This window comes from Oncorhynchus keta, chromosome 13 (genome assembly GCF_023373465.1).
Source record: "Oncorhynchus keta strain PuntledgeMale-10-30-2019 chromosome 13, Oket_V2, whole genome shotgun sequence".
Taxonomy (NCBI): domain Eukaryota; kingdom Metazoa; phylum Chordata; class Actinopteri; order Salmoniformes; family Salmonidae; genus Oncorhynchus; species Oncorhynchus keta.
The window spans coordinates 14,858,805-14,883,839 of NC_068433.1; the positions used below are offsets into that span (position 1 = coordinate 14,858,805).

The window sequence follows — 25,035 nt, forward strand, 5'->3', positions numbered from 1 at the left end:
CTTCTTTAACCTGTCTCCTCCCTTTATCTACACTGATTGAAGTGGATTTAACAAGTGACATTAGTAGGGGATCATAACTTTCAACTGGATTTACCTGGTCAGTCAATGTCATGGAAAGAGCAGGTGTTCTTAATGTTTTGTACAACGGTACAATTATTATTTAAATTCCGTTTTTTGGGCTCATATATATTTATATATAGGCCTATGTGTATACATAATCTCTAATATGTATATGGGTGTTTTGAAGGAATAACCACCTTAGAAAGAGCTGTCCGTTTCATCGTGTTAGAAACAACATCCACAACGGCCATGTTTTCCACTCAGTTTCATATTGCAATAGTTTTTATTGGTTTTACAAATAGATATCAAGAAAGAACATAATGGACAGTAACAAAATAAATAGAGCAACGAGTTCCATTGATACTATCCTTGTCACGTCCTGACCTTAGGGAGCCTTTTCATTCTCTATTTTGGGTTAGGTCAGGGTGGGACTTTTTATTTCTATGTTGGCCTGGTATGGTTCCCAATCAGAGGCAGCTGTCTATCGTTGTCTCTGATTGGGGATCATATTTAGGCAGCCTTCTCCCACCTGTTTGTGGGATCTTGTTTTTGTGTTGTAGCCTTTTTGCACTACAAAGCTGCACGTACCTTTTGTTACACTTTATTGTTTTGTTGCTGGTTCACATGAATAAATATGATGAACGCCTTCCACGCTGCACCTTGGTCCAATCCTTCCAACAACGATCGTTACAATCCTACGCTACAGCTGTTGGACAATAAAAGAAAACATATATATATATAGTGCCAGTCAAACATTTGGACACACCTACTGATTCAAGGGGTTTTCTTGATTTTTTACTATGCTCTACATTGCAGAATAAAAGTGAAGACATCAAAACTATGTATTGAGTTAATCCAATAGCACTGAGTTAATCCAGTACCACTGAGTTAATCCAATAGCATTGAGTTAATCCAGTACCACTGAGTTAATCCAATAGCATTGAGTTAATCCAGTACCACTGAGTTAATCCAATAGCATTGAGTTAATCCAGTACCACTGAGTTAATCCAATAGCATTCAGTTAATCCAGTACCACTAAATTAATCCAATAGCATTGAGTTAATCCAGTACCACTGAGTTAATCCAATAGCATTGAGTTAATCCAGTATCAATGAGTTAATCCAATAGCATTGAGTTAATCCAGTACCACTGAGTTAATCCAATAGCATTGAGTTAATCCAGTACCACTAAATTAATCCAATAGCATTGAGTTAATCAAGTACCACTGAGTTAATCCAATAGCATTGAGTTAATCCAGTACGACTGAGTTTATCCAATAGCACTGAGTTAATCCAATAGCACTGAGTCAATCCAATAGCACTGAGTCAATCCAATAGCACTGAGTCAATCCAATAGCACTGCGTCAATCCAATAGCACTGCGCCAATCCAATAGTATTACATTTATCCAATAGTATTGAGTTAATCCAATATCACTGAGTTAATCTAATATAGTTGAGTTAATCCAATAGTATTGAAATAATCCAATAGTATTGCCAGAAAATCAGAGAAATTGATGGAGGGAGAGAAGAGGAAGAGAGAGAGAAAATGGAGAGAGGAAGTAAAAGTGATCAAAAGGGAGAGACAGAAAGAGGGAGAAAGAATGGGTAGATGGAGTTACCAGCCTGTCCTGTCCTCTCCTCTCCTGTCCTTGCCTGTCCTGTCTTGTCCTCTCTTATCTTGTCCTGTCTTATCTTGCTCTGTCTTGTCCTGTCCTATCTTGCCCTGTCTTGTCCTGTCTTGTCCTATACTGACCTGCTCTGTCTTGTCCTGTCCTGAAGAGAGAGGTGCTGTAGATTTTCACTCTGCGTCGCTCCTCATATACAGTGGGGAGAACAAGTATTTGATACACTGCCGATTTTTCAGGTTTTCCTACTTACAAAGCATGTAGAGGTCTGTAATCTTTATCATAGGTACACTTCAACTGTGAGAGATGGAATCTAAAACAAAAATCCAGACATTCCCATTGTATGATTTTTAAGTAATTAATTAGCATTTTATTGCATGACATAAGTATTTGATCACCTACCAACCAGTAAGAATTCCGGCTCTCACAGACCTGTTCGTTTTTCTTGAAGATTCCCTCGTGTTCTCCACTCATTACCTGTATTAACTGCACCTGTTTGAACTCGTTACCTGTATAAAAGACACCTGTCCACACACTCAATCAAACAGACTCCAACCTCTCTACAATGGCCAAGACCAGAAATCTGTGTAAGGACATCAGGGTTAAAATTGTAGACCTGCGCAAGGCTAGGATGGGCTACAGGACAATATGCAAGCAGCTTGGTGAGAAGGCAACAACTGTTGGCGCAATTATTAGAAAATGTAAGAAGTTCAAGATGATGGTCAATCACCCTCGGTCTGGGGCTCCATGCATGATCTCACCTCCTGGAGCATCAATGATCATGAGGAAGGTGAGGGATCAGCCCAGAACTACACGGCAGGACCTGGTCAATGAGAAGGTCATGTGGTCTGATGAGACAAAAATAGAGCTTTTTGGTCTAAACTCCACTCGCCGTGTTTGGAGGAAGAAGGATGAATACAACCCCAAGAACACCATCCCGACTGTGAAGCATGGAGGTGGAAACATCATTCCACTAAGGAGTGGCTCCGTAAGAAGCATCTCAAGGTCCTGGAGTGGGCTAGCCAGTTTCCAGACCAGAACCCAATAGAAAATCTTTGGAGGGAGCTGAAAGTCCGTATTGCCCAGCGACAGCCCCGAAACCTGAACCTGGTCAAGAACTACAGGAAACGTATGATCTCTGTAATTGCAAACAAAGGTTTCTGTACCAAATATTGCTTTTCTGATGTATCAAATACTTATGTCATGCAAAAAAATGCAAATTAATTACTTAGAAATCATACAATGTGATTTACTGGATTTTTGTTTTAGATTCCGTCTCTCACAGTTGAAGGGTACCTATGATAAAAATTACAGACCTCTACATGCTTTGTAAGTAGGAAAAACTGCAAAATCGGCAGTGTATCAAATACTTGTGTTCCCCACTGCATCAGCTCTGCAGCTCCAGCCTTGTAATCTCCTCTAGCAGTACAGGCTTATGTGTTCCTCTCTGCCCCCGTCTGCTTCTCCACTATGCCATGCAGTGTACTTTAAAAGACTAAAACACAACTCAAATGTATGTGTATTGACTTGCAACCAAACTGTATTCCTCAGCTCTCCCCTAAACATCCTCTCACGGATGAGTCTCCCTCAGCGAGTTTCTGTTATCTGACTGAGGTTGTGCCCTCTGTACGGGCAGCACTGGGTCTGTTTTCTATCTCTGGAGCCAGTCAACCACACAGAGTGTATATCTGACAAACAGAAAGAGAGGGAGAAAGACGGAGACAGAGAGAGGGGGGCAGAAGAGAGAAAGAAAATATGGCGAGAGCTGTAGGATAGAGAGATGGGGGGGGGACTTTAGGGCAAAGATGCAATGGAGAGGATGCAATGAAGCGAGAGATGGAGGAAGAGAGGAAGAGGAAAGAGGGGAAACAGAGAGAGAGATGTTTAGCTCTGCTCAGCCATGCAGAGTTCACATACGGATGTGTGGGTCCAACCACTCAATGCACTCAAAGCCCGTCTGCCGAGAGCACCCTCGATTAAAACCACAGCCGCCCTCACTGCCACGCTCCTCGCAAAGCCCTACATAGATTAACACCAGTGTGGCATTGTATTGTTTTTCAAAAGGCACACTGTTAAGAATAGTTGAGGCGCTGTCAATTTACATTTTTGCAGAATAGCAAACTGGACTGTTGAAAGTGAATTGTGAAGAAAAAGGGAGAACGTGTGTTGTTTCATTCAAGTTCCTCATGAGGCATAAGCTTGAGCAGAATGTCCCTGGATGCCATGTTGTCTATTTAAATAACTAGACAGCCAACTGCCGCTCCCTCTGCCAATTCACTACTTTCCATTGGCCGGTCCCTCTCCCAGTGAGGTTGAGCTTGAGACCGACCCTGGTCGGAGTGGGTTGGTCAGGTTGTTGCGAGACGATTCGTTGCAGAGAGGTGTTTGTGTGTGTATTGATGTGTGTATTATTTAGATCTCACTACGGCATCTTTAGTGAGTCTATACGTCTGGTGTGTGTTTGTTTGTGTTTGAGAGGGAGACCGTTGTACTCTGCATGCCCAGAACTCATGCAGCTTTCCCCCTCCTGGGTCTGTTAGTGTGTTAAATCAATTCCCCCTTCTCTAATGGGCAATTCATTTGTGTTGTTAAGAAAAAGAAGGGGGAGGAAGAGGTGTAGAAAAGAGGAGAAGTAGAAGAAAGATGGAGTCTGATAGGTTATCTGCCTTTGCATGTGATATCAGAGATGAGTTTATGAAAAGATCCCTGTCTTCTCTCTCCCTCCCTCCCTCGCTCCTTCCTTCTTTCACCCTATAATCCTGGAGGGTTCACTGATATGATGGATTGAGGTTATAGCTCCGTGAACAGAGAATTCTTTTCTAGTTCCTTCCACTATCCATCCACCATGGACCTCCTTTGACGGCGATACCTGAGGCTCGAAGCTCAGGCCACGTCAGATTGGCCCTAAAGCAGTGTGTGTGTGTGTGTGTGTGTGTGTGTGTGTGTGTGTGTGTGTGTGTGTGTGTGTGTGTGTGTGTGTGTGTGTGTGTGTGTGTGTGTGTGTGTGTGTGTGTGCGTGGATCAGCCACTGGAGTAACCGGTCCCTCCGATAAGGAGTGAATATTATTCTGTAAAAGCGGTTATTGCTATGCCAAATCTGCTGTAAAGACCACTTTAGGTTGGATTTGAAGGCTCAGCTTGCCACGCACAATCACCAGCACACAAATTACTTCCCCCTCAGGAGGCTGAAAAGATTTGGCATGGGCCCTCAGATCCTCAAAATGTTCTACAGGTGCACCATTGAGAGCATATTGACTGGCTGCATCACCGCTTGGTATGGCAACTGCTTGCCATCCGACCGCAAGGTGCTACTGAGGGTAGTGCATACGGCCCAGAACATCACAGGGTCGAGCTCTTTGCCATCCATGACTTCTATACCAGGCGGTGTCAGAGGAAGGCCCTAGAAATTGTCTAAGACTCAAGCCACCCAAGTTGTAGACTGTTCTCTCTGCTACCGCATGGCAAGCAGTGCCGATGCACCAAGCCTAGAACCAACAGAGCTTCTACCCCAAGCCATAAGACGGCTCAATAGTTAGTTAAATAGTTAACCAATAGTTAACCTGGGCTATCTGCATTGACTGTTTTTTGCACAAACTAAATTTTACTGATGGGAGCGCCATCCATTTTTATTTCAGAGAGGTCTCGAGGTATCTCTCAGTTACTACATGTTTTCTCTCTGCATTGTTCATTTGATTTGAAATGACTCCAGCTGAAAACCAAAGCTCTTGTTTTCCCACTCAAATGGTAGAACTTTCTCCCATCAGCTTTATACTAGAAATTGGAATGCCGAAAAGTTGATTCTCTTGGCACTCATTTTCAATGCATGAGGTAATTGTTTGAATGCTGAAGAACTAAAAAGCTCAAATGTTAAGATCCTGGTTGGGTCTCCGTGGTGGGAATTTACAGAGACACTGAGTCAAGAAGAGGCTCAGCAAAGAACTCACTGTCGCTTTGATTTGCATCAAGGGAATATGCTGTTGTGAGTATGTACTTACCCTGAATGGGAAAGCACACACACACACACACACACACACACACACACACACACACACACACACACACACACACACACACACACACACACACACACACACACACACACACATACAATACATAAGGTTTTGGAGGCGGTAGAGCGCTTTCCATCAAGACAATCTATTCAAAAGTTCTAGGTAATTTAGCGATTCACGTGACTCCGCCCGTCATGGCTACATGTGCAGGAAGAAGTTGGGAAGCAGAGAGCTTCGGTTTCATCATTCATTGAACATCGCCTGAGGAAGGAAGAGAAACCAGTCGTACTATCTATCTCCCATCCTGTTTCTCTCTCTCTCTCCCAGTCTGAACAACAAACTTTGAATGATTCATTCCATTGGCAACCCGTGTTTTAAAAAGACGTTCTGTACTTCAACTTATTTATTTTTAAACTCCGGAATTTTTAGCGTCCAAGCTTGAAAGTGTATGTATGACCAGAGAGTTAGAAGAGTGAGCCAGACAGTTAAAATATACTTTGTGGAAAACATGAAGTTTGGCGGACGCAGTATGTGAGGGGATGGAGAGAAGGGGTGGAGGGAGTAAATGAAAGGTAATCGTTTCCTCTGCAAATCCAATTTCCAGTAAGTGAACCCACCTCATCAAGCAACCTGCAGCGTCCAAATGGGGTCCTCATTAAATGACGAATACTGCAGCTCCGTAAAACCTTAAGTCAGCAAACAGACAGGACTCTCTCTCTCCCTCTCTCTCTCTCGTTATATCATTCTCTGTCTCGCTCACTCTCTCACGCTCTCGCTCTCTCTCTGCTGAGTCACATGTACCGACACGTCTTTTAACACAATGTCCCAGGCAGGCTGAGGGTTTAGGGGTAGTTAGAGCCTGTTAGTATGGAAGGAAGTCAGGAAAAGTCATATCCAAAGTTTGAGTCAGACTGGGGAAATTGGAGTAAAGTCTCAATGGCTGGAAACTTTATTTTAGAGAAATTGTGGTAGGGACAAATAAATACCGACAAGGATTTGGACAAAGAATGACGCCAATGGGCTGAAAGAAGGGGATAGCAGGAAGCCTAAAGTCGCAATTTCAGAGAGCGGACTTTGTACACTCACTGTTGTACACTCACTGTGGAGATGGAGCATGGCATGGTCTAATACGGTATCTTAGAGAAAGAGTTTTGAGGAACAAACTAACGGAGAAGAATGGCGGGGTGCAGTCAGTGGTGCAGTGGTGCAGTCACTTGCATAGTAACAAGTCGGAAAAGGACTTGACTGCAGCATTCTTTAACTATCTGAGGGTTTGTTTGCTCAACTCCTCTAAATTCTAGAGCTGAGAGGCCTGACATTCTAAAAACACACTGAGCCAGAGCTCAATCACTTCACGGAGCAATTAGCTGAGCCCATATGCCTGTTTGATTACACCGATGAAATGAGCTATCCCCAGCCGGACAGCACTACTCTAACCTTGCTCCAACATGACAACACTGTAGTAGTTTAGTTTGCAAAGCTTCCCTCAATTTACTTTCTTCTCCTACTGTAGAGTCAGTGAATAAGTAACATGTAGGTTTAGGTTTTGTATGTGCAGGGAAACTTCTCTTCTGGCACTAGAGGCAATATACTGCATATGTTATGTAAAGATTCTGGATCTGGAGGAAACTGTGAATAGGTTTGCGTGTTGTAGCGTTAATGTCCACGATTCGTGCTATTAGGTTGAAAAATGAGAGTGGGCAGAACCACTTTCCTCCATTTTGCTTGAAGGATGAAGGTGATCCAATCCCCTCTGGCCATTTACATTGGCCATGCTACCCGCACCCCCCCCCCCCTCGGCAGTCCCAATTATTACAAAACTGCAATAGTCGACCGTGTCGCCGTGTTTCTGATGGATGAACACTTCTATCCAGAGTGCAAAATCTGTTTACCCTCAACAGCTCGACTTGTTGAGCACCCATAATCCATTTCTCTAGATTCACTCTCAATCAAAACCAATCGACTAACTAATCAACATCCTGTAATTGTACACAGTGATGCCCATCGAACAGCTGCAGCAGACATACATTTCAGTGCATTCAGGAAGTATTCAGAACCCATTACTTTTTCCACATTTTGTTCATGTTAGAGTTACTCTGAAATGGATTAAAATATGTTTTTCCTCATCAATCTACACACAATACCCCATAATAAAATAAAATGTTTTAATTAATATTTTAAAAATTAAATACCGTATCCAGACCCTTTCCCATGAGACTCGAAATTGAGCTTAGGTGTATCCTGTTTCTAGTGACCCTCCTTGAGATCTTTCTACAACTTGATTGGAGTACACCTGTGGTAAATTCAATTGATTGGACACGATTTGGAAAGGCACACACCTGTCTATACAAGGTCCCATAGTTGACAGTGCATGTCAGAGAAAAAACCAAGCCATGAGGTCAAAGGTATTGTCCGTAGAGCTCAGAGACAGGATTGTGTCGAGGCACAGATCTGGGAAATGGTACCAAAACATTTCTGTAGCATTGCATGTCCCCAAGAACACAATGGCCTACATCTTAAATGGAAGAAGTTTGGAACCACCAAGACTCTTCCTAGAGCTGGCCGCCCGGCCAAACTGAGCAATCGGGGGAGAAGGACCTTGGTCAGGGATCAAGAAACCGATGGTCACTCTGACAGAGCTACAGAGTTCCTCTGTGGAAATGGGAGAACCTTCTAGAAGGACAACCATCTCTGCAGCATTCCACCAATAAGGCCTTTATGCTAGAGTGGCCACTCCTCAGTAAAAGGCACATGACAGCCAGACTGGAGTTCACCAAATGGCACCTAAAGGATTCTCAGACCATGAGAAATAAGATTCTCTGGTATGATGAAACTAAGGTTGAACTTTTTGGCCTGAATGCCAAGCGTCACATCTGGAGGATACCTGGCACCATCCTTACGGTGAAGCATGGTGGTGGCAGCATCATGCTGTGGGGAGGTTTTTCAGCGGCAGAGACTGGAAGACTAGTCAGGATCGAGGGAAAGATGAACAGAGCAAAGTACAGAGAGATTGTTGATGAAAACCTGCTCCAGAGTGCTCGAGGACCTCAGACTGGGGCGGAGGTTTACCTTCCAACAGGACAACAACCCAAAGCACACAGCCAAGAGAAAGCAAGAGTGGTTTCAGGACAAGTGCTGTGTCTGAATGTGCTTGAGTGGCCCAGCCAGAGCCAGAGACTTGAACCTGATCGAACATCTCTGGAGAGACCTGAAAATAGCTACGCAGCCTGACATAGCTTGAGAGGATCTGCAGAGAAGAATGGGAGAGACAAGCTTGTAGCGTCATACCCAAGAAGACTCGACGCTGTATTCGATGCCAAATGTGCGTCAACAAAGTAATGAGAAAAGGGTCTGAATACTTTTGTGAATGTGATATTTGTGATATTTATAGTTTTTATTTTGCTTAACAATTGTCTGAAAACCTGTTTTTACTTTGTCATTATGGGATGTTGTGTGTAGATTTATAAGGGGAGAAAAAAACTATTAAATCAATTTAAGAGTAAGGCTGTAATATAACAACATGTCGAAAAACTCAATGGGTCTGAATACTTCCCGAATGCACTGTACAAAAGTAAGTGGACACCCCTTCAAATTTGTCGATTTGTCTATTTCAACCACACCCGTTGCTGACAGGTGTATAACATCGAGCACACAGCCATGCAATCTCCATAGACAAACATTGGCAGTAGAATAGACTTACTGAAGAGCTCAGTGACTTTCAACGTGGCGCCGTCATAGGATGCCACCTTTCCAACCAGTCAGTTCTTCAAATTTCTGCCCTTCTAGAGCTGCCCCGGTCAACTGTAACCGCTGTTATTGTGAAGTGGAAACGTCTATGAATAACACCTGCTCAGTCACGAAGTGGTAGGCCACACTAGCGCGTAGCGTGTAAATATCGGCTGTCCTCGGTTGCAACACTCACTGCTGAGTTCCACACTGCCTCTGGAAGCAACGTCAGCACATGAACTGTTTGTCGATAGCTTCATGAAATGGGATTCCACACAAGCCTAAAATCACCATGCTCAATGCCAAGCTTCAGCTGGAATGGTGTAAAGCTCCCCATCATTGGACTCTGGAGCAGTGTAAACGAGTTCTCTGGAGTGATGGATCACGCTTCACCATCTGGCAGTCCGACGTACGAATCTGGGTTTGGCGGATGCCAGGAGAACACTTCCTGCTCCAATGCATAGTGCCAACTGTAAAGTTTGGTGGAAGAAGAATAATGGTCTGGGGCTGTTTTTCATGGTTCACGCTAGGCCCCTTAGTTCCAGTGAAGGGAAATGTTAACGCCACAGCATACAATGACATTCTAGACCATTCTGTGCTTCCAACTTTGTGGCAACAGTTTGGGGAAGGCCCTTTCCTGTTTCAGCATGACAATGCCCCCGTGCACAAAGCGAGGTCCATACAGAAATGCTTTGTCAAGATCAGTGCAGAAGAACTTGACTGGCCTGCACAGAGCCCTCAACCCCATCAAACACCATTGGGATGAATTGCATCGCCAACTGCGAGCCAGGCGTAATTGTCCAACATCAGTGCCAGACCTCACTAATGCTCTTGTAGCTGAATGGAAGCAAGTCCCTGCAGCAATGGTCCAACATCTAGTGGAAAGCCTTCACATAAGAGAGGAGGCTGTTATAGCAGCAAATGGGAGACCAACTCCATATTAATGCGCATGATTTTGGAATGAGATGTTCAATGGTGTCCACATACTTTTGTAGTGTCATCATCATTATTGTCACAGATAGGAAAGGAGACGACTGAACAACAAGTAGGCTCCCTACATAGTGCACTACCCTAAAGGCCCTGGTCAAAAGGAGTGCACTATATAGGGAATAGGGTTTCGTTTTAGAATCATCCTGCTAACTCAACTTGGGAGAGATAATATCTGTGCAGGCAGCACACAGGACACCCACGGGCCCCTTTCCTGCAGTCCTAACAAGCCCCTGATCGTAGGGCCGCAGGGTGGGACACTATTTGGCAGGGAGACACTATTTAGCATGACAGGCCCTCCCTGGAGCTCTGGAGGTCTGGTTCTCCCCTGCCAAGCCTACAGCTGTGTTTGAGGCTTCCTACTGTACTGAGTCCCAGACAGGGGATGGATTGAATGCCTAATGCTGCAGTTTGTCGCTCTTCTTTGACTTGACACACACACACACACACACACACACACACACACACACACACACACACACACACACACACACACACACACACACACACACACACACACACACACAGCACACACGCAAACTCAGAGCCTACACCAGAGTTAACTAATGGCCATTGAAAGCTGGCAAGGTGGCAGAGGGGAGAAGGAATGCGGGGTTGGCTGGGCATTTTTCAGCACAGAGAGCCACAGTAACCTCTGCAGACACACAGACACCTTTTCTATGCTAGATCTGTAAGCCCAGGTTTCCTCATATGCCATGTTTGCCATGACGATTAGCTCCACATCTGGACTGATGATAGTGAATGTTGGCAGACCATCTGCTTCTTCTCAACATTGGCTTGGGGAATCATGACGCATGGCATCGCTAGCCAGGTACACCCAGTGAACCCATGGCACTGCCAATTTACCTTGTTCAAAACCAGCACAGTAATCGTTCCATCACTAAACTCATGCAGACATCCAGGTAACATTGCTAACATGCTAGCCTCCCCCTCCCCCAACCTTGGGCCATTTTCCTGTTCACCATTATGCCAGTTATCCTCGGGCTAACCCAAAATATGCTAAACCTCTTTAGCTAGCTATATGGAAGTATATGGTGTGATGATTCATGCCCACTGTGTGTGTGTGTGTGTGTGGGGGGGGTACGTGTGTGTGTGTGTGCACGCTTACTTGCTCATGCGTGTGTGTGTGTGTGTGTGTGTTTGTGTGTGTATGAATGGCGGTCACGACTCTACTGTCGTTCTTCCCGCAGGGTAAACCCAGATGGGATTAAAGGTTGTGGTCCCTGTGGAACCAGCCTAATGAGATTGACATAATGGCTGATATAAGGCGTAGGTTCAATTACCAGGCTGAGGTTGGAGATAGTCACGCAGAGTCTCAATTTACACGCCTCTAGTCTACAGGATGATGACGTGGAGTGATAGAGAGGAGGGGGAGATGAAGAGAGGATGAAAAAGGAGTGCCTATATTGAATAGAATGGTGGAGGGATAGAAAGGAGGAGGAGATGGATAGAGAGGTGTTCTCAGCATGGTCTTTGATAGATTAGACGATAGGACGGAGAGACGGAGGAAGGGTCAGGAGAGAGGATGAAAGGAGGAGTGCGTAGCGTGGTGTTATATAAGGTGGAGGGAAAAGAATGGACGAAACTAATCGTGGGTCGAATGTATAGGGGGGACACAGGGGCAAGGCTCTGCATCTTGGCGCCACATTAGTAAACTAATCATGTAAATAAAAGGTCAGAGCCACTCATATACTTCCTGGTAGGTAGAGAGACTGTTGAATGATGAACATGAAAACAGAAGACAGAGCATGAAATGTCACTGGTAAATATCAAAATGCATTAGTCAGCAGTCAGCATCCATCTAGACACTTTACTACAATCATCCCAAACTGGCCTGCCAGCTCATTAAAAACGTATTTCTTTCTACCAGGAAATCAAGCAATATACAAGTGCATGATGATGACTACAAGGCGCTACCACAGATAGAACAATGAGGCAGATAGTTCACCTCGCTTAGCAGGCTGGGGTCTATCTTGGTTTAGTTGTAAAAGTCTCTGGTGCCACTGCTGCTGCCATGCTGCCTGCCTCAGAGATGCTACAACCGGGCTCTTCTTCTCCTTGGTGGCTAGTGTACTGTGAAGGAACAACCCAGAGTCCCAATGCAAACAGAAACTTTAGCTTTAATTAAACTATAAACTTTGTTTCATATCCAACAACTGGCACAAGCTGTTGCCTTGATGCCTTTTGGGGAAGAGCCGTTTCTGCGAGAACACATGACTCTATTTAATGAATCGCTATACTCTAGTCACTACTGTCTAGTCCCCCAACACCGTAACATATGCCATAGTTTGCTGATAGGGGCTTGTTGAGGGGTATTGTGAGTGGGAAAAGGTGTGAAATGTAACAGCTGTGTCAATGGTGTAATGTCACCACTCACGGAATACACCGGAGAATAGGTTGTATACAGAGTACCAGTCAAAAGTTTGGACACACTTACTCATTTCAGGGTTTTTCTTTCATTTGACTTTTTTTCTACATTGTAGAATAATAGTGAGGACATCAAAACTATGAAATAACACATATGGAATCATGTAGTAACCAAATAAAAGTAATTAACAATCAAAATATATTTTAGATTTTAGACTATTCAAAGTATCCACCCTTTGCCTTGATGACAGCTTTGCACACTCTTGGCATTCTCTCAACCAGCTTCATGAGGAATGCTTTTACAACAGTTTTGAAGAAGTTCCCACATATTCTGAGCACTTGTTGACTGCTTTTCCTTCACTCTGGGGTCAAATCTTCCCAAACCATCTCAATTGGGTTGAGGTTGGGTGATTGTGGAGGCCAGGTCGTGTTTAGGGTCATTGTCTTGCTGAAAAACAAATGATAGTCCCACTAAGCACAAACCAGATTGGATGGCATATCGCTGCAGAATGCTGTGGTAGCCTTGCTGGTTAAGTGTGCCTTGAAATCTAAATACATCACAGACAGTGTCACCAGAAAAGCACCCCCACACCATCACACCTCCTCCTCCATGCTTCACGGTGGGAACCACACATGGTGAGATAATCCATTCACCTACTCTGTGTCTCACAAAGACACGGGCGGTTGGAACCAAAAATCAAACATTTGGACTCGTCAGACCAAAGGACAGATTTCCACCGGTCTAATGTCCATTACTCGTGTTTCTTGGCCCAAGCAAGGCTCTTCTTATTATTGGTGTCCTTTAGTAGCGGTTTCTTTGCAGCAATTCAACCATGAAGGCCTGATTCACACAGTCTCCTCTGAACAGTTGATGTTGAGATGTGTCTGCTACTTGAACTCTGTGAAGCATTTAATTGGACTGCAATTTCTGAACTCATCCTCTGCAGCAGAGGTAACTCTGGTTCTTACTTTCCTGTGGCTGTCATCATGAGAGCCAGTTTATTTATTTTTTCAGATGTATTTAACCAGGTAGGCCAGTTGAGAACAAGTTTTCATTTACAACTGCGACCTGGCCAAGATAAAGCAAAGCAGTGCGACAAAAACAACTACATAGAGGTACACATTAAACAAACTTACAGTCAATAACACAATAGAAACATCTATTTACAGTGTGTGCAAATGTAGAAGATTAGGGAGGTAAGGCAATAAATAGGCCATAGAGGTTTAGCATTAACAGTGGAGTGATAGATGTGCAAATCATGATGTGCAAGTAGAGATACTGGGGTGCAAAAAAGCAAGAATATACAGTTGAAGTCGTACGTTTACATACACCTTAGCCAAATACATTTACACTCAGGTTTTCACAATTCCTGACATGTAATCCTAGTAAAAATTCCCTGTTTTAGGTCAGTTCGGATCACAACTTTATTTTAAGAATGTCAAATGTCAAAATAATAGCAGAGAGAATGATTTATTTCAGCTTTTATTTCTTTCATCACATTCCCAGTGGGTCAGAAGATTACATACACTCAATTAGTATTTGGTAGCATTGCCTTTAAATTGTTTAGTTTCGGGTATCCTTCCACTAGCTTCTCACAATAAGTTGGGTGAATTTTGGCCCATTTCTCCTGATGTAACTGAATCAGGTTTGTAAGCCTCCCTGCTCGCACACACGTTTTCAGTTCTGCCCACACATTTTCTATAGGATTAAGGTCAGGGCTTTGTGATGGCCACTCCAATACCTTGACTTGTCATCCTTAAGCCATTTTGCCATAACTTTGGGAGTATGCTTGGGTCATTGTCCATTTAGAAGAACCATTTGTGACCAAGCTTTAACTTCCTGAGCGATGTCTTGAGATGTTGCTTCAATATATCCACATCATTTTCCTACCTCATGATCCCATCTATTTTGTGAAGTGCACCAGTCCCTCCTGCAGCAAAGCACCTCCACAACATGATGCTGCCATCCCTGTGCTTCACGGTTGGGATGGTGTTCTTCAGCTTGCAAGCCTCCCCCTTTTTCCTCCAAATATAATGATGGTCATTTTGGCCAAAACAGTTCTATTTTTGTTTCATCAGACCAGACGAAATTTCCCCAAAAAGTATGATCTTTGTCCCCATGTGCTGTTGCAAACCGTAGTCTGGCTTTTTTATGATGGTTTTGGAGCAATGGCTTCTTCCTTGCTGAGCGGCCTTTCAGGTTATGTCAATATAGGACTACTTACTGTGGATATAGATACTTTGTACCTGTTTCCTCCATAATCTTCACAAGGTCCTTTGCTGTTGTTCTGGGATTGATTTGCACTTTTCCCACCAAAGTACATTCATCTCTAGGAGACAGAAGACATCTCCTTCCTGAGCGGTATGATGGCTGCGTGGTCCCATGGTGTTTATACTTGCATACTTTTGTTTGTACAGGTGAATATGGTACCTTCAGGCTTTTCGAAGTTGCTCCCAAGGATGAACCAGACTTGTGGAGGTCTACAATTTTTTTGTTGCGCTCTTGGCTGATTTCTTTTGATTTTCCCATGATGTCAAGCAAAGAGGCACTGAGTTTGAAATACATCCACAGGTACACCTCCAATTGACTCAAATTATGTCAATTAGCCTATCAGAATCTTCTAAAGCCATGACATCATTTTCTGGAATTTTTCAAGCTGTTTAAAAGCACAGTCAACTTAGTGCATGTAAACTTCTGACCCACTGGAATTGTGATATAGTGAATTATAAGTGAAATAATCTGTCTGTAAACAACTGTTGGTAAGATTGCTTGTGTCATGCACAAAGTAGATGTCATAACCGACTTGCCAAAACTATAGTTCGTTAACAAGAAACATGTGGAGTGGTTGAAAAACAAGTTTTAATGACTCCAACCTAAGTATATGTAAACTTGTACCAAATACGGCTATCTTCTGTATACCACCCTACCTTGTCACAACACAACTACTTGGCTCAAACGCATTAATAATTGGCATGTCTTCACTACTATTCTACAATGTAGAAAATAGTACAAATAAAATTAAAACTTGAATGAGTAGGTGTGTCCAAATATTTGACTGGTACTATATAATTGGTCAAAAGACCAATTAGTGAGAAAATAATTATCATAATTGCTCTGCCTGTCTAAACGCAGCCTGTGTTTTCGTGGGGCGTCAGGGCATCCTTTCATGCCAACGCCTGGCACCATGATCCCTGAGTCACACAGTAGTATAAATAAGTCTCTTCCTATCCCTGTCTCCTTTAGTTGCACTGATCAGAAAGAACAGGGGAGAGACATCCAGATGAGAGTACACGCATTGTTTTCACCTGGGAAGTATTTTACAATCAATGCAGATGGATGAAGGGAAGGAGAGGAAGCCACTGTAGACTATTGAGATTGGGCCTCTGTGTGTCTGTCCATCGCCTCAGCTCATCCTCACCTGCTTCTCAGGGAGGCCGTTTAAATGCCTGTTTAAAAAAGCTTTTGTCCTTCCTTGTCGTTGTGCATGGCAGGCAGGGGTAGCCAACTCTGAAATTGTCCTGTGATTAGTTTCTACCCCTGCCTGCCATGCACAACGACAAGGAAAGACAGAAGCTGTGAATTTCAAGAAAAGGTGCATTCATTCTGGGAAGTTTTAGCAGAGTATGTTGGTGTGTATGCTGTTCTGCCAATTACCCTGGAAATGGTTGAAGGAGAACCTCATACTCACCACGGACTAGACACACACATGCGCACACATAGGCTGGGAGAATGGGAGGATGCTGCTTGTACTGTGAATTATCACAGCCGAGATGATCCTAAGCTTTCCCTGCAGCCGAGGAAGACCGGGGAAGATGAGGAGCTATGGCACAATGCCCAGTTAGCATACTGTGGAATGCAGTAGAAACCTGTACTATGTAAGGACGGGGCCTTGATGGACGGCATATTATTTTCCCAGCTTTTTTGAAAGATGGGGAAACTCAACAAAATTGGCGTTGGTCGGTCCTCAATATGAAACTGTCACGCGGGTGGATTTAAGATGCAGTGCGACGGGCAAGGAGACAGGCGGGCAAGGAGACAGGCGGGCGGAGGGGCCAGTATGGATTACAGCAAAGATACCTTGCCAGATTAATGTGTAATGCAAAGGACGACCGCAAATCATGAATTATGCCCGAAATAAATGAGCTACTGCAGCTCGAAACAGATGGGCTGCAGCTTCAAATTATCCCACCTTACTGACAACAGTGTGTGTGTGTGTGTCTTGTTGCATTCCCGGAACATCTGCGTCACGTATCAGATAACCACTGTCTGACTGACAAACATTTGTCTGGCTCTGTATGTCACACTAACTGCACACTCTCTATCTTTGTTCACATATTACCATCTGATTTGAAATGCTACAGAACCTGAGCCACACTTTAACACGTCCAAACAAAACAACACTTTTCTGTCATGTGTTTTGATCCTCGATTCTTAAATCAGGTGTGGCTCATGTCTATCTACCACATCTCTCTCCCTAGGCCAGCGTTTCCCAAACTCGCTCCTGGGGACCCCAAGGAGTGCACTTTCTTTTTTTTGCCCTAACGCTACACAGCTGATTTAAATTATCAAAGCTTGATGATTAGCTGATTTTCGTGTTGTTCCTACTGGAGTAAGTGTGTGTGTGTACTGGGAGAGGTGTGTGTGTGTACTGGGAGAGGAGTGTGTGTGTACTGGGAGAGGAGTGTGTGTGTACTGGGAGAGGAGTGTGTGTGTACTGTGTGTGTGTACTGGGAGAGGTGTGTGTGTGTACTGGGAGAGGTGTGTGTGTGTACTGGGAGAGGTGTGTGTGTACTGGGAGAGGAGTGTGTGTGTACTGGGAGAGGAGTGTGTGTGTACTGGGAGAGGAGTGTGTGTGTACTGGGAGAGGAGTGTGTGTGTACTTGGAGAGGAGTGTGTGTACTCGGGGAGGAGTGTGTGTACTGGGAGAGGAGAGGAGAGGAGAGGAGAGGAGAGGAGGGAGAGGAGAGGAGAGGAGAGGACACTGAATTGTGTCCAAGGACGGCAGGGTGATTCAGGGAGACAGACGGGGTGGGTGGCTGGAGCGGTAATTTGACTGTCCTTAAGAGGACCCTGTCACAACAACACAGAGGGGCAGAGACACTGAGCCCCACTGACACAGCTATGTAGCTCTGGTTACACACACAGAGAGACTGTAGCGAAACACACAACACAGCTGGTACTACTGTGCCACTAGTTTCCCTCTCTATTTCTCCCTCTCCCTCTCTTATTCGTTCTCCCATTGTCATTTCAGACATCTCTGGGCCAGAATGTAGTTACCTGTGTCTGTTGTACCATCCTGTTTCCTCCAGTTGATGCTAGCCAGCATGTAAGCATCTGGCTACCTTCTCAAACTGTTGAACAGCCTCACCACTCTACTGGTAATTGGGGTTACTGCACTTTGGTGTGTGTGTGTTCATGTGTGCGTGCATGTGGGGAAGGGAGGAGGATCGCTACACAGCCTCAGCCCCTGAGACCTGTCAGTCCAGCTTAACGGAACCGCAACCAGCCTCAATTAGCAGCACATTTACGCAAACACAACTGCTGCTGAACTAAGCAGAAAAACACTCCAGATTCCTAGTGTTTAGACTGCTTAATCCATATTTCTAAATCATCCTACTTGTTCACATGATGATATAACACCATAATGTAGCAAGCGATTTAGTCGTTTTTATACAAAGTGACTTAAAGTCAACATATGTTTTCAGTAATTCATGGGGAATATCAAACCCACAACTAGTATTGCAACCACCACTATGCTCCAACAAACTGTCAGAGCCACTTTGCCCTCCCTTACCACATCCTCCATTTTGGCTCAGCACCGGATCTAGTTTCTGCCCCGTAATGGCCGCCGGCCGACTACGCCAACTAGCACAACATGCTTTCATCTTATCATGCTTGCATGTCTTCCCAGCCAGGCAGCTCCAAGGTTTTGCGTTTAGCTCAGGGACATTCCTCCTTGTTTTGCATGATGCATCACAAGGTTCCTTCATTAAGGAGCTGCTATGTACAAAACACAAGGTTCCCTGCAGGGAAGAGGAGAGGCAAACTGATTAGCTTTTTATACAGAGAGAGGGGAGCGTGTGTTGTGCTTATTAACAGCTTGGTTCAAGGAGGAGGGAGGAGGGAAGGTGTGCATCATGTTTCCCGGGCAAAGTATTTTTAATTTTTAAACTCTGAATTTAAATTCAAGTGTCCTTTTGTTATTTTCCGTTGTGCCGATGCGTGCTGCTGGCTCAAGGTGAATGTTTGGGATTGGCTATGGTGTTGTTTTTGTTAGGATATTTGCATATATGATGACTGGTAGATATCAACGCTGACTCAAATGCCCTGTCATTCTGTCATTCTTTTTGCCTCTGTTTTGTCTCTCCCGTCATACTCTTTCTCCTGCTCTCTTCTTCTCCCAATCTTTTTCTTTTCTTTTATCTCTCCATCTCACTTTCCCTATTTCTCCCACTCTCTTTCTCCCACTCTCTCACGCTTCCTCTCTCTTACTCTCTCTGCCTCCCATCCTTTCTCTAATACCACTCTCTATGTCTCTCTCTCTCTCAAGACGCCACTGCCTTTTCTTACTCCCCTCTCACCCCCCCTCTCCTCTGAATGACAGGGCACTCTATCGTCAGTGTGTCTCTGTGTCTCAGTATTAGTGTGTCTCAGTATCAGTGTGTCTCAGTGTCAATCTTTCTCAGTGTCTCAGTGTCAGTGTGTCTCAGTGTCTGTTTGTCTCTCAGTGTCTCAGTGTTAGTGTGTCTCAGTGTCTCAGTGTGTCTGTGTCTCAGTATCTTAGTGTGTCTCAGTGTCTGTTTGTCTCTCAGTGTCTCAGTGCCTGTGTGTCTCAGTGCCAGTGTGTCTCAGTGCCAGTGTGTCTCAGTGCCTAAGTGTGTCTCAGTGCCTAAGTGTGTATCAGTGCCTAAGTGTGTCTGAGTGCCTAAGTGTGTCTCAGTGCCTAATTGTGTCTCAGTGCCTAATTGTGTCTCAGTGCCTAAGTGTGTCTCAAAGTTTCTCTGTTAGTGTGTCTCTGTTACAGTGTGTATTTGTTACAGTGTGTCTCTGTTAGTGTGTCTCAGTGTCAGTGTGTGTCAGTGTGTCTCAAAGTGTCTCTGTTAGTGTGTCTCTGTTAGTGTGCCTCGGTGCCAGTGTGTCTTTGTTACAGTGTGTCTCTGTTACAGTGTGTCTCAGTGCCAGTGTGTCTCTGTTACAGTGTGCCTCAGTGCCAGTGTGTCTCTGTTACAGTGTGCCTCAGTGCCAGTGTGTCTCTGTTACAGTGTGCCTCGGTGCCAGTGTGTCTCTGTTACAGTGTGTCTCTTTTAGAGTGTGTCTCAGTGCCAGTGTGTGTCAGTGTGTCTCAGTGTCAGTGTGTCTCAGTGTCAGTGTGTCTCAGTGTCAGTGTGTCAGTGTGTGTCAGTGTGTCTCTGTTACAGTGTGTCTCTGTTACAGTGTGTCTTTGTTACAGTGTGCCTCTGTTACAGTGTGTCGCTGTTACAGTGTGTCTCTGTTACAGTGTGTCTCGGTGCCAGTGTGTCTCTGTTAGTGTGCCTCTGTTACAGTGTGTCGCTGTTACAGTGTGTCTCTGTTACAGTGTGTCTCGGTACCAGTGTGTCTCTGTTACAGTGTGTCTCAGTGCCAGTGTGTCTCTGTTAGTGTGCCTCTGTTACAGTGTGTCGCTGTTACAGTGTGTCTCTGTTACAGTGTGTCTCGGTACCAGTGTGTCTCTGTTACAGTGTGTCTCAGTGTCAGTGTGTCTCTGTTACAGTGTGTCTCAGTGCCAGTGTCTCGGTACCAGTGTATCTCTGTTACAGTGTGTCTCAGTGCCAGTGTGTGTCAGTGTGTCTCAGTGTCTCAAAGTGTCTCTGTTAGTGTGTCTCTGTTAGTGTGTCTCTGTTACAGTGTGTCTTTGTTACAGTGAGTCTCTGTTATAGTGTATCTCAGTGCCAGTGTGTCTCTGTTACAGTGTGTCTCAGTGCCAGTGTGTCTCTTTTACAGTGTGCCTCGGTGCCAGTGTGTCTCTGTTACAATGTGTCTCTGTTACAGTGTGCCTCAGTGCCAGTGTGTCTCTGTTACAGTGTGTCTCTGTTAGTGTGCCTCTGTTACAGTGTGTCGCTGTTACGGTGTGTCTCTGTTACAGTGTGTCTCGGTACCAGTGTGTCTCTGTTACAGTGTGTCCCAGTGCCAGTGTGTCTCGGTACCAGTGTGTCTCGGTACCAGTGTGTCTCAGTGCCAGTGTGTGTCAGTGTGTCTCAGTGTCAGTGTGTTTCAGTGCCAGTGTGTCTCAGTGTCAGTGTGTCTCAGTGTCAGTGTGTGTCAGTGTGTCTCAGTGTCAGTGTGTCTCAGTGTCAGTGTGTCTCGGTGTCAGTGTGTCTCTGTTACAGTGTGTCTCAGTTTCAGTGTGTCTCAGTGTCAGTGTGTGTCAGTGTGTCTCAGTGCCAGTGTGTCTCAGTGTCAGTGTGTGTCAGTGTGTCTCTGTTACAGTGTGTCTCAGTGTCAGTGTGTCTCAGTGTCAGTGTGTCTCAGTGTCAGTGTGTCTCAGTGTCAGTGTGTGTCAGTGTGTCTCAGTGTCAGTGTGTCTCAGTGTCAGTGTGTCTCAGTGCCAGTGTGTCTCTGTTACAGTGTGTCTCAGTGCCAGTGTGTGTCAGTGTGTCTCAGTGTCAGTGTGTCTCTGTTACAGTGTGTCTCAGTGTCAGTGTATCTCAGTGTCAGTGTGTCTCTGTTACAGTGTGTCTCAGTGCCAGTGTGTGTCAGTGTGTCTCAGTGTCAGTGTGTCTCTGTTACAGTGTGTCTCAGTGTCAGTGTATCTCAGTGTCAGTGTGTCTCTGTTACAGTGTGTCTCAGTGCCAGTGTGTGTCAGTGTGTCTCAGTGTCAGTGTGTCTCAGTGTCAGTGTGTCTCAGTGTCAGTGTGTGTCATTGTGTGTCTCAGTGTCAGTGTGTCTCAGTGTCAGTGTGTCTCAGTGTCAGTGTGTCTCAGTGTGTCTCAGTGTCAGTGTGTCTCAGTGCCAGTGTGTGTCAGTGTGTCTCAGTGTCAGTGTATCTCGGTGTCAGTGTGTCTCTGTTACAGTGTGTCTCAGTGCCAGTGTGTGTCAGTGTGTCTCAGTGTCAGTGTGTTTCAGTGTCAGTGTGTGTCAGTGTGTCTCAGTGTCAGTGTGTTTCAGTGCCAGTGTGTCTCTGTTACAGTGTGTCTCAGTGACAGTGTGTGTCAGTGTGTCTCGGTGTCAGTGTGTCTCGGTGTCTGTGTGTCTCAGTGTGTCTCAGTCTCAGTGTGTCTCAGTGTCTCTCAGTTTCAGTGTTTCTCAGTGCCAGTGTGTGTCAGTGTGTCTCGGTGTCAGTGTGTCTCGGTCTCAGTGTGTCTCAGTTACAGTGTGTCTCAGTGCCAGTGTGTGTCAGTGTGTCTCGGTGTCAGTGTGTCTCAGTGTGTCTCAGTCTCAGTGTGTCTCAGTGTGTCTCAGTCTCAGTGTGTCTCAGCGTGTCTCAGTCTCAGTGTGTCTCAGTGTCAGTGTGTCTCAGTGTGTCTCAGTTACAGTGTGTCTCAGTGACAGTGTGTGTCAGTGTGTCTCGGTGTCAGTGTGTCTCAGTGTCTCTCAGTTTCAGTGTTTCTCAGTGCCAGTGTGTGTCAGTGTGTCTCAGTGTCAGTGTGTCTCAGTTACAGTGTGTCTCAGTGCCAGTGTGTGTCAGTGTGTCTCAGTGTCAGTGTGTCTCTGTTACAGTGTGTCTCAGTGCCAGTGTGTGTCAGTGTGTCTCGGTGTCAGTGTGTCTCAGTTACAGTGTGTCTCAGTGCCAGTGTGTGTCAGTGTGTCTCAGTGTCAGTGTGTCTCTGTTACAGTGTGTCTCAGTGCCAGTGTGTGTCAGTGTGTCTCAGTGTCAGTGTGTCTCTGTTACAGTGTGTCTCAGTGCCAGTGTGTGTCAGTGTGTCTCGGTGTCAGTGTGTCTCAGTTACAGTGTGTCTCAGTGCCAGTGTGTGTCAGTGTGTCTCAGTGTCAGTGTGTCTCAGTTACAGTGTGTCTCAGTGCCAGTGTGTGTCAGTGTGTCTCAGTGTCAGTGTGTCTCTGTTACAGTGTGTCTCAGTGCCAGTGTGTGTCAGTGTGTCTCGGTGTCAGTGTGATTTAGTGTCCGTGTGTCTCGGTTTCAGTGTGATAGTGTGCCTTAGTGTCAGTGGGCCAGTGCGTCTGTGTCAGTGTGTCTCAGTGTCTCGGTTTCAGAGTGTCTCGGTTTCAGTGTGATAGTGTGTCTTAGTGTCAGTGTGTCTCAGTGTCAGCGTGCCAGAGTGTCTCGGTGTCAGTGTGTCTCAGTGTCAGTGTGTCTCGGTGTCTGTGTGTCTCAGTGTGTCTCAGTCTCAGTGTGTCTCAGTGTGTCTCAGTTACAGTGTGTCTCAGTGCCAGTGTGTGTCAGTGTGTCTCAGTGTGTCTCAGTTACAGTGTGTCTCAGTGTCTCGGTTTCAGAGTGTCTCGGTTTCAGTGTGATAGTGTGTCTTAGTGTAAGTGTGTCTTAGTGTCAGTGTGTCTCAGTGTCAGCGTGCCAGAGTGTCTCGGTGTCAGAGAGTGTCAGTGTGTCTCGGTGTCTCAGTGTGTCTCTCAGCCTATTTGAGGGAGAGCGATCAGAGAGCCAGAGCAGTTAGACCAGTCTCTTTGGCCACTCTGTTGAAGGGCATTCGGATCGGGAGGGGTGGCGTGGCGCATGCCAAACACAGACGACACACTCAAAAGTGGGTCACCACTGGTGCTATCCACCCCTCCCTCCACTTCCTCACAACACAATGGCCCAAACGTATCATTCAGAATTCAGCACCAGGCCTGCGACATCTAGAGCACTCTATTACCATTACAAGAATCCATCCAGCATGGAGAAAAAAAACCTCAAAAGCCATCAGTTTTTTAATTAGTAATCACTGCTCATTCTTCCTCTTAATAATGTCCCTGTCTTCTTCTCTGTCAGGCATCTGCCTCATCCGTCGTTTGATTGGCCAATTGAAAGGCACCCGCAGTTAATATGCTTTATTATACGGCATTGGCATTTGGTTGTCTTTTTCATTATGTTTATTGATAGTTGTGGGTTGTGATGAATAGAGTTGGATGTAGGAGGACCAAGGAGGACAACATGTGAATTGTGGCCCCAGAACCAAACGTGTGGTATATGCGTATCATACAAATAGTAGGAGATGCTCAAACCCAAAATGTCCATTTCCTTTCTTTCAAGATAAGTAACGTGTCTGTAAACATTTGTATGTGCATCCCACTGCTGTCTTGGCTCTGAAGATAAGCAGGTTTGGTCCTGATTGGTCCCTGGATGGGAGACCAGATGCTGATGGAAGTGGTGTTGGAGGGCGAGTAAGAGGAACTCTTTCCTCTAGTCTAAAAAAATAATAATCCCAATGCCCCAGGGCAGTGATTGGGGACATTGCTCTGTGCAGGGTGCCGTCTTTCGGGTGGGACATTAAACGGGTGTCCTGACTATCTGTGGTCACTAAAGATCCCGGTGTCCAAGCTAAATTCCCAATCTGGCCCTCACACCATCATGGTCACCTAACCATCACCAGCTTCCTATTGGCTCATTCATTCTTCCCCCTGAAACTATTCCCCAGGTTGTTGCTGTAAATGAGAATGTGTTCTCAGTCAACTTACCGAGTTAAATATGTATGTGTCAGTCAGCTTCCTATAATTGAAATGATGATGAAATGATCATCTGAAATAATGGATGTGTTCACTCTGTCTATCTCTGCTGGTTTATTCAGTATCAAGTCCTGCTGCTGTACTTATCAACATCAATCAACCCGGCTTACATAAAACAATGAAACACTTAAATCCCTTTAATCATTTTAGGAATTTATATTTTCATTCTCCCAAACCTTCGTCTTCAGGTAAAGAGGCTGCTCCTTTCAAAGTAGAAATTATCTTTGTGTTGCTCTTTGTAATTATGAGAAGGGCTGTCTTGACTGGCTACTTCCAACACTGCTGTTTTGGAAGGTGTGTTAGTCCCACTGTTATCATTACTATTGTCTGACTGTGTGATTACAGTTGGAGAGAGTAAACAATATTGACTCATTTCACTATTTAAATTGCGACCACAGCGAGATAGTCTTTTTGTTTTGAAAAGAACAGAAGAGGAGGATATTGTGTGTGGGTGTACAGTATGAGTCAAAAGTTTGGTCACACCTACACATTCAAGGGTTTTTCTTTATTTGTACTACTTTCTACACTGTAGAATAATAGAGAAGACATCTAAACTATGAAATAACACATATGGAATCAGGTA

The 25,035-nt window shown here is 44.9% G+C and overlaps 1 protein-coding gene across 1 annotated transcript in view; it reads left to right on the forward strand.

Moving 5' to 3' along the window:
- Positions 1 to 25,035, forward strand: part of LOC118392701 (neurexin-1-like) — a 1,157,590-nt gene that overhangs the window by 1,009,700 nt on the left and 122,855 nt on the right. The window contains exons 18-19 of the mRNA XM_052460740.1: positions 22,916 to 22,922; positions 23,292 to 23,396. Of these exons, the coding sequence (XP_052316700.1) occupies positions 22,916 to 22,922; positions 23,292 to 23,396 (112 nt within the window). The remainder of the gene's footprint in view (positions 1 to 22,915; positions 22,923 to 23,291; positions 23,397 to 25,035) is intronic.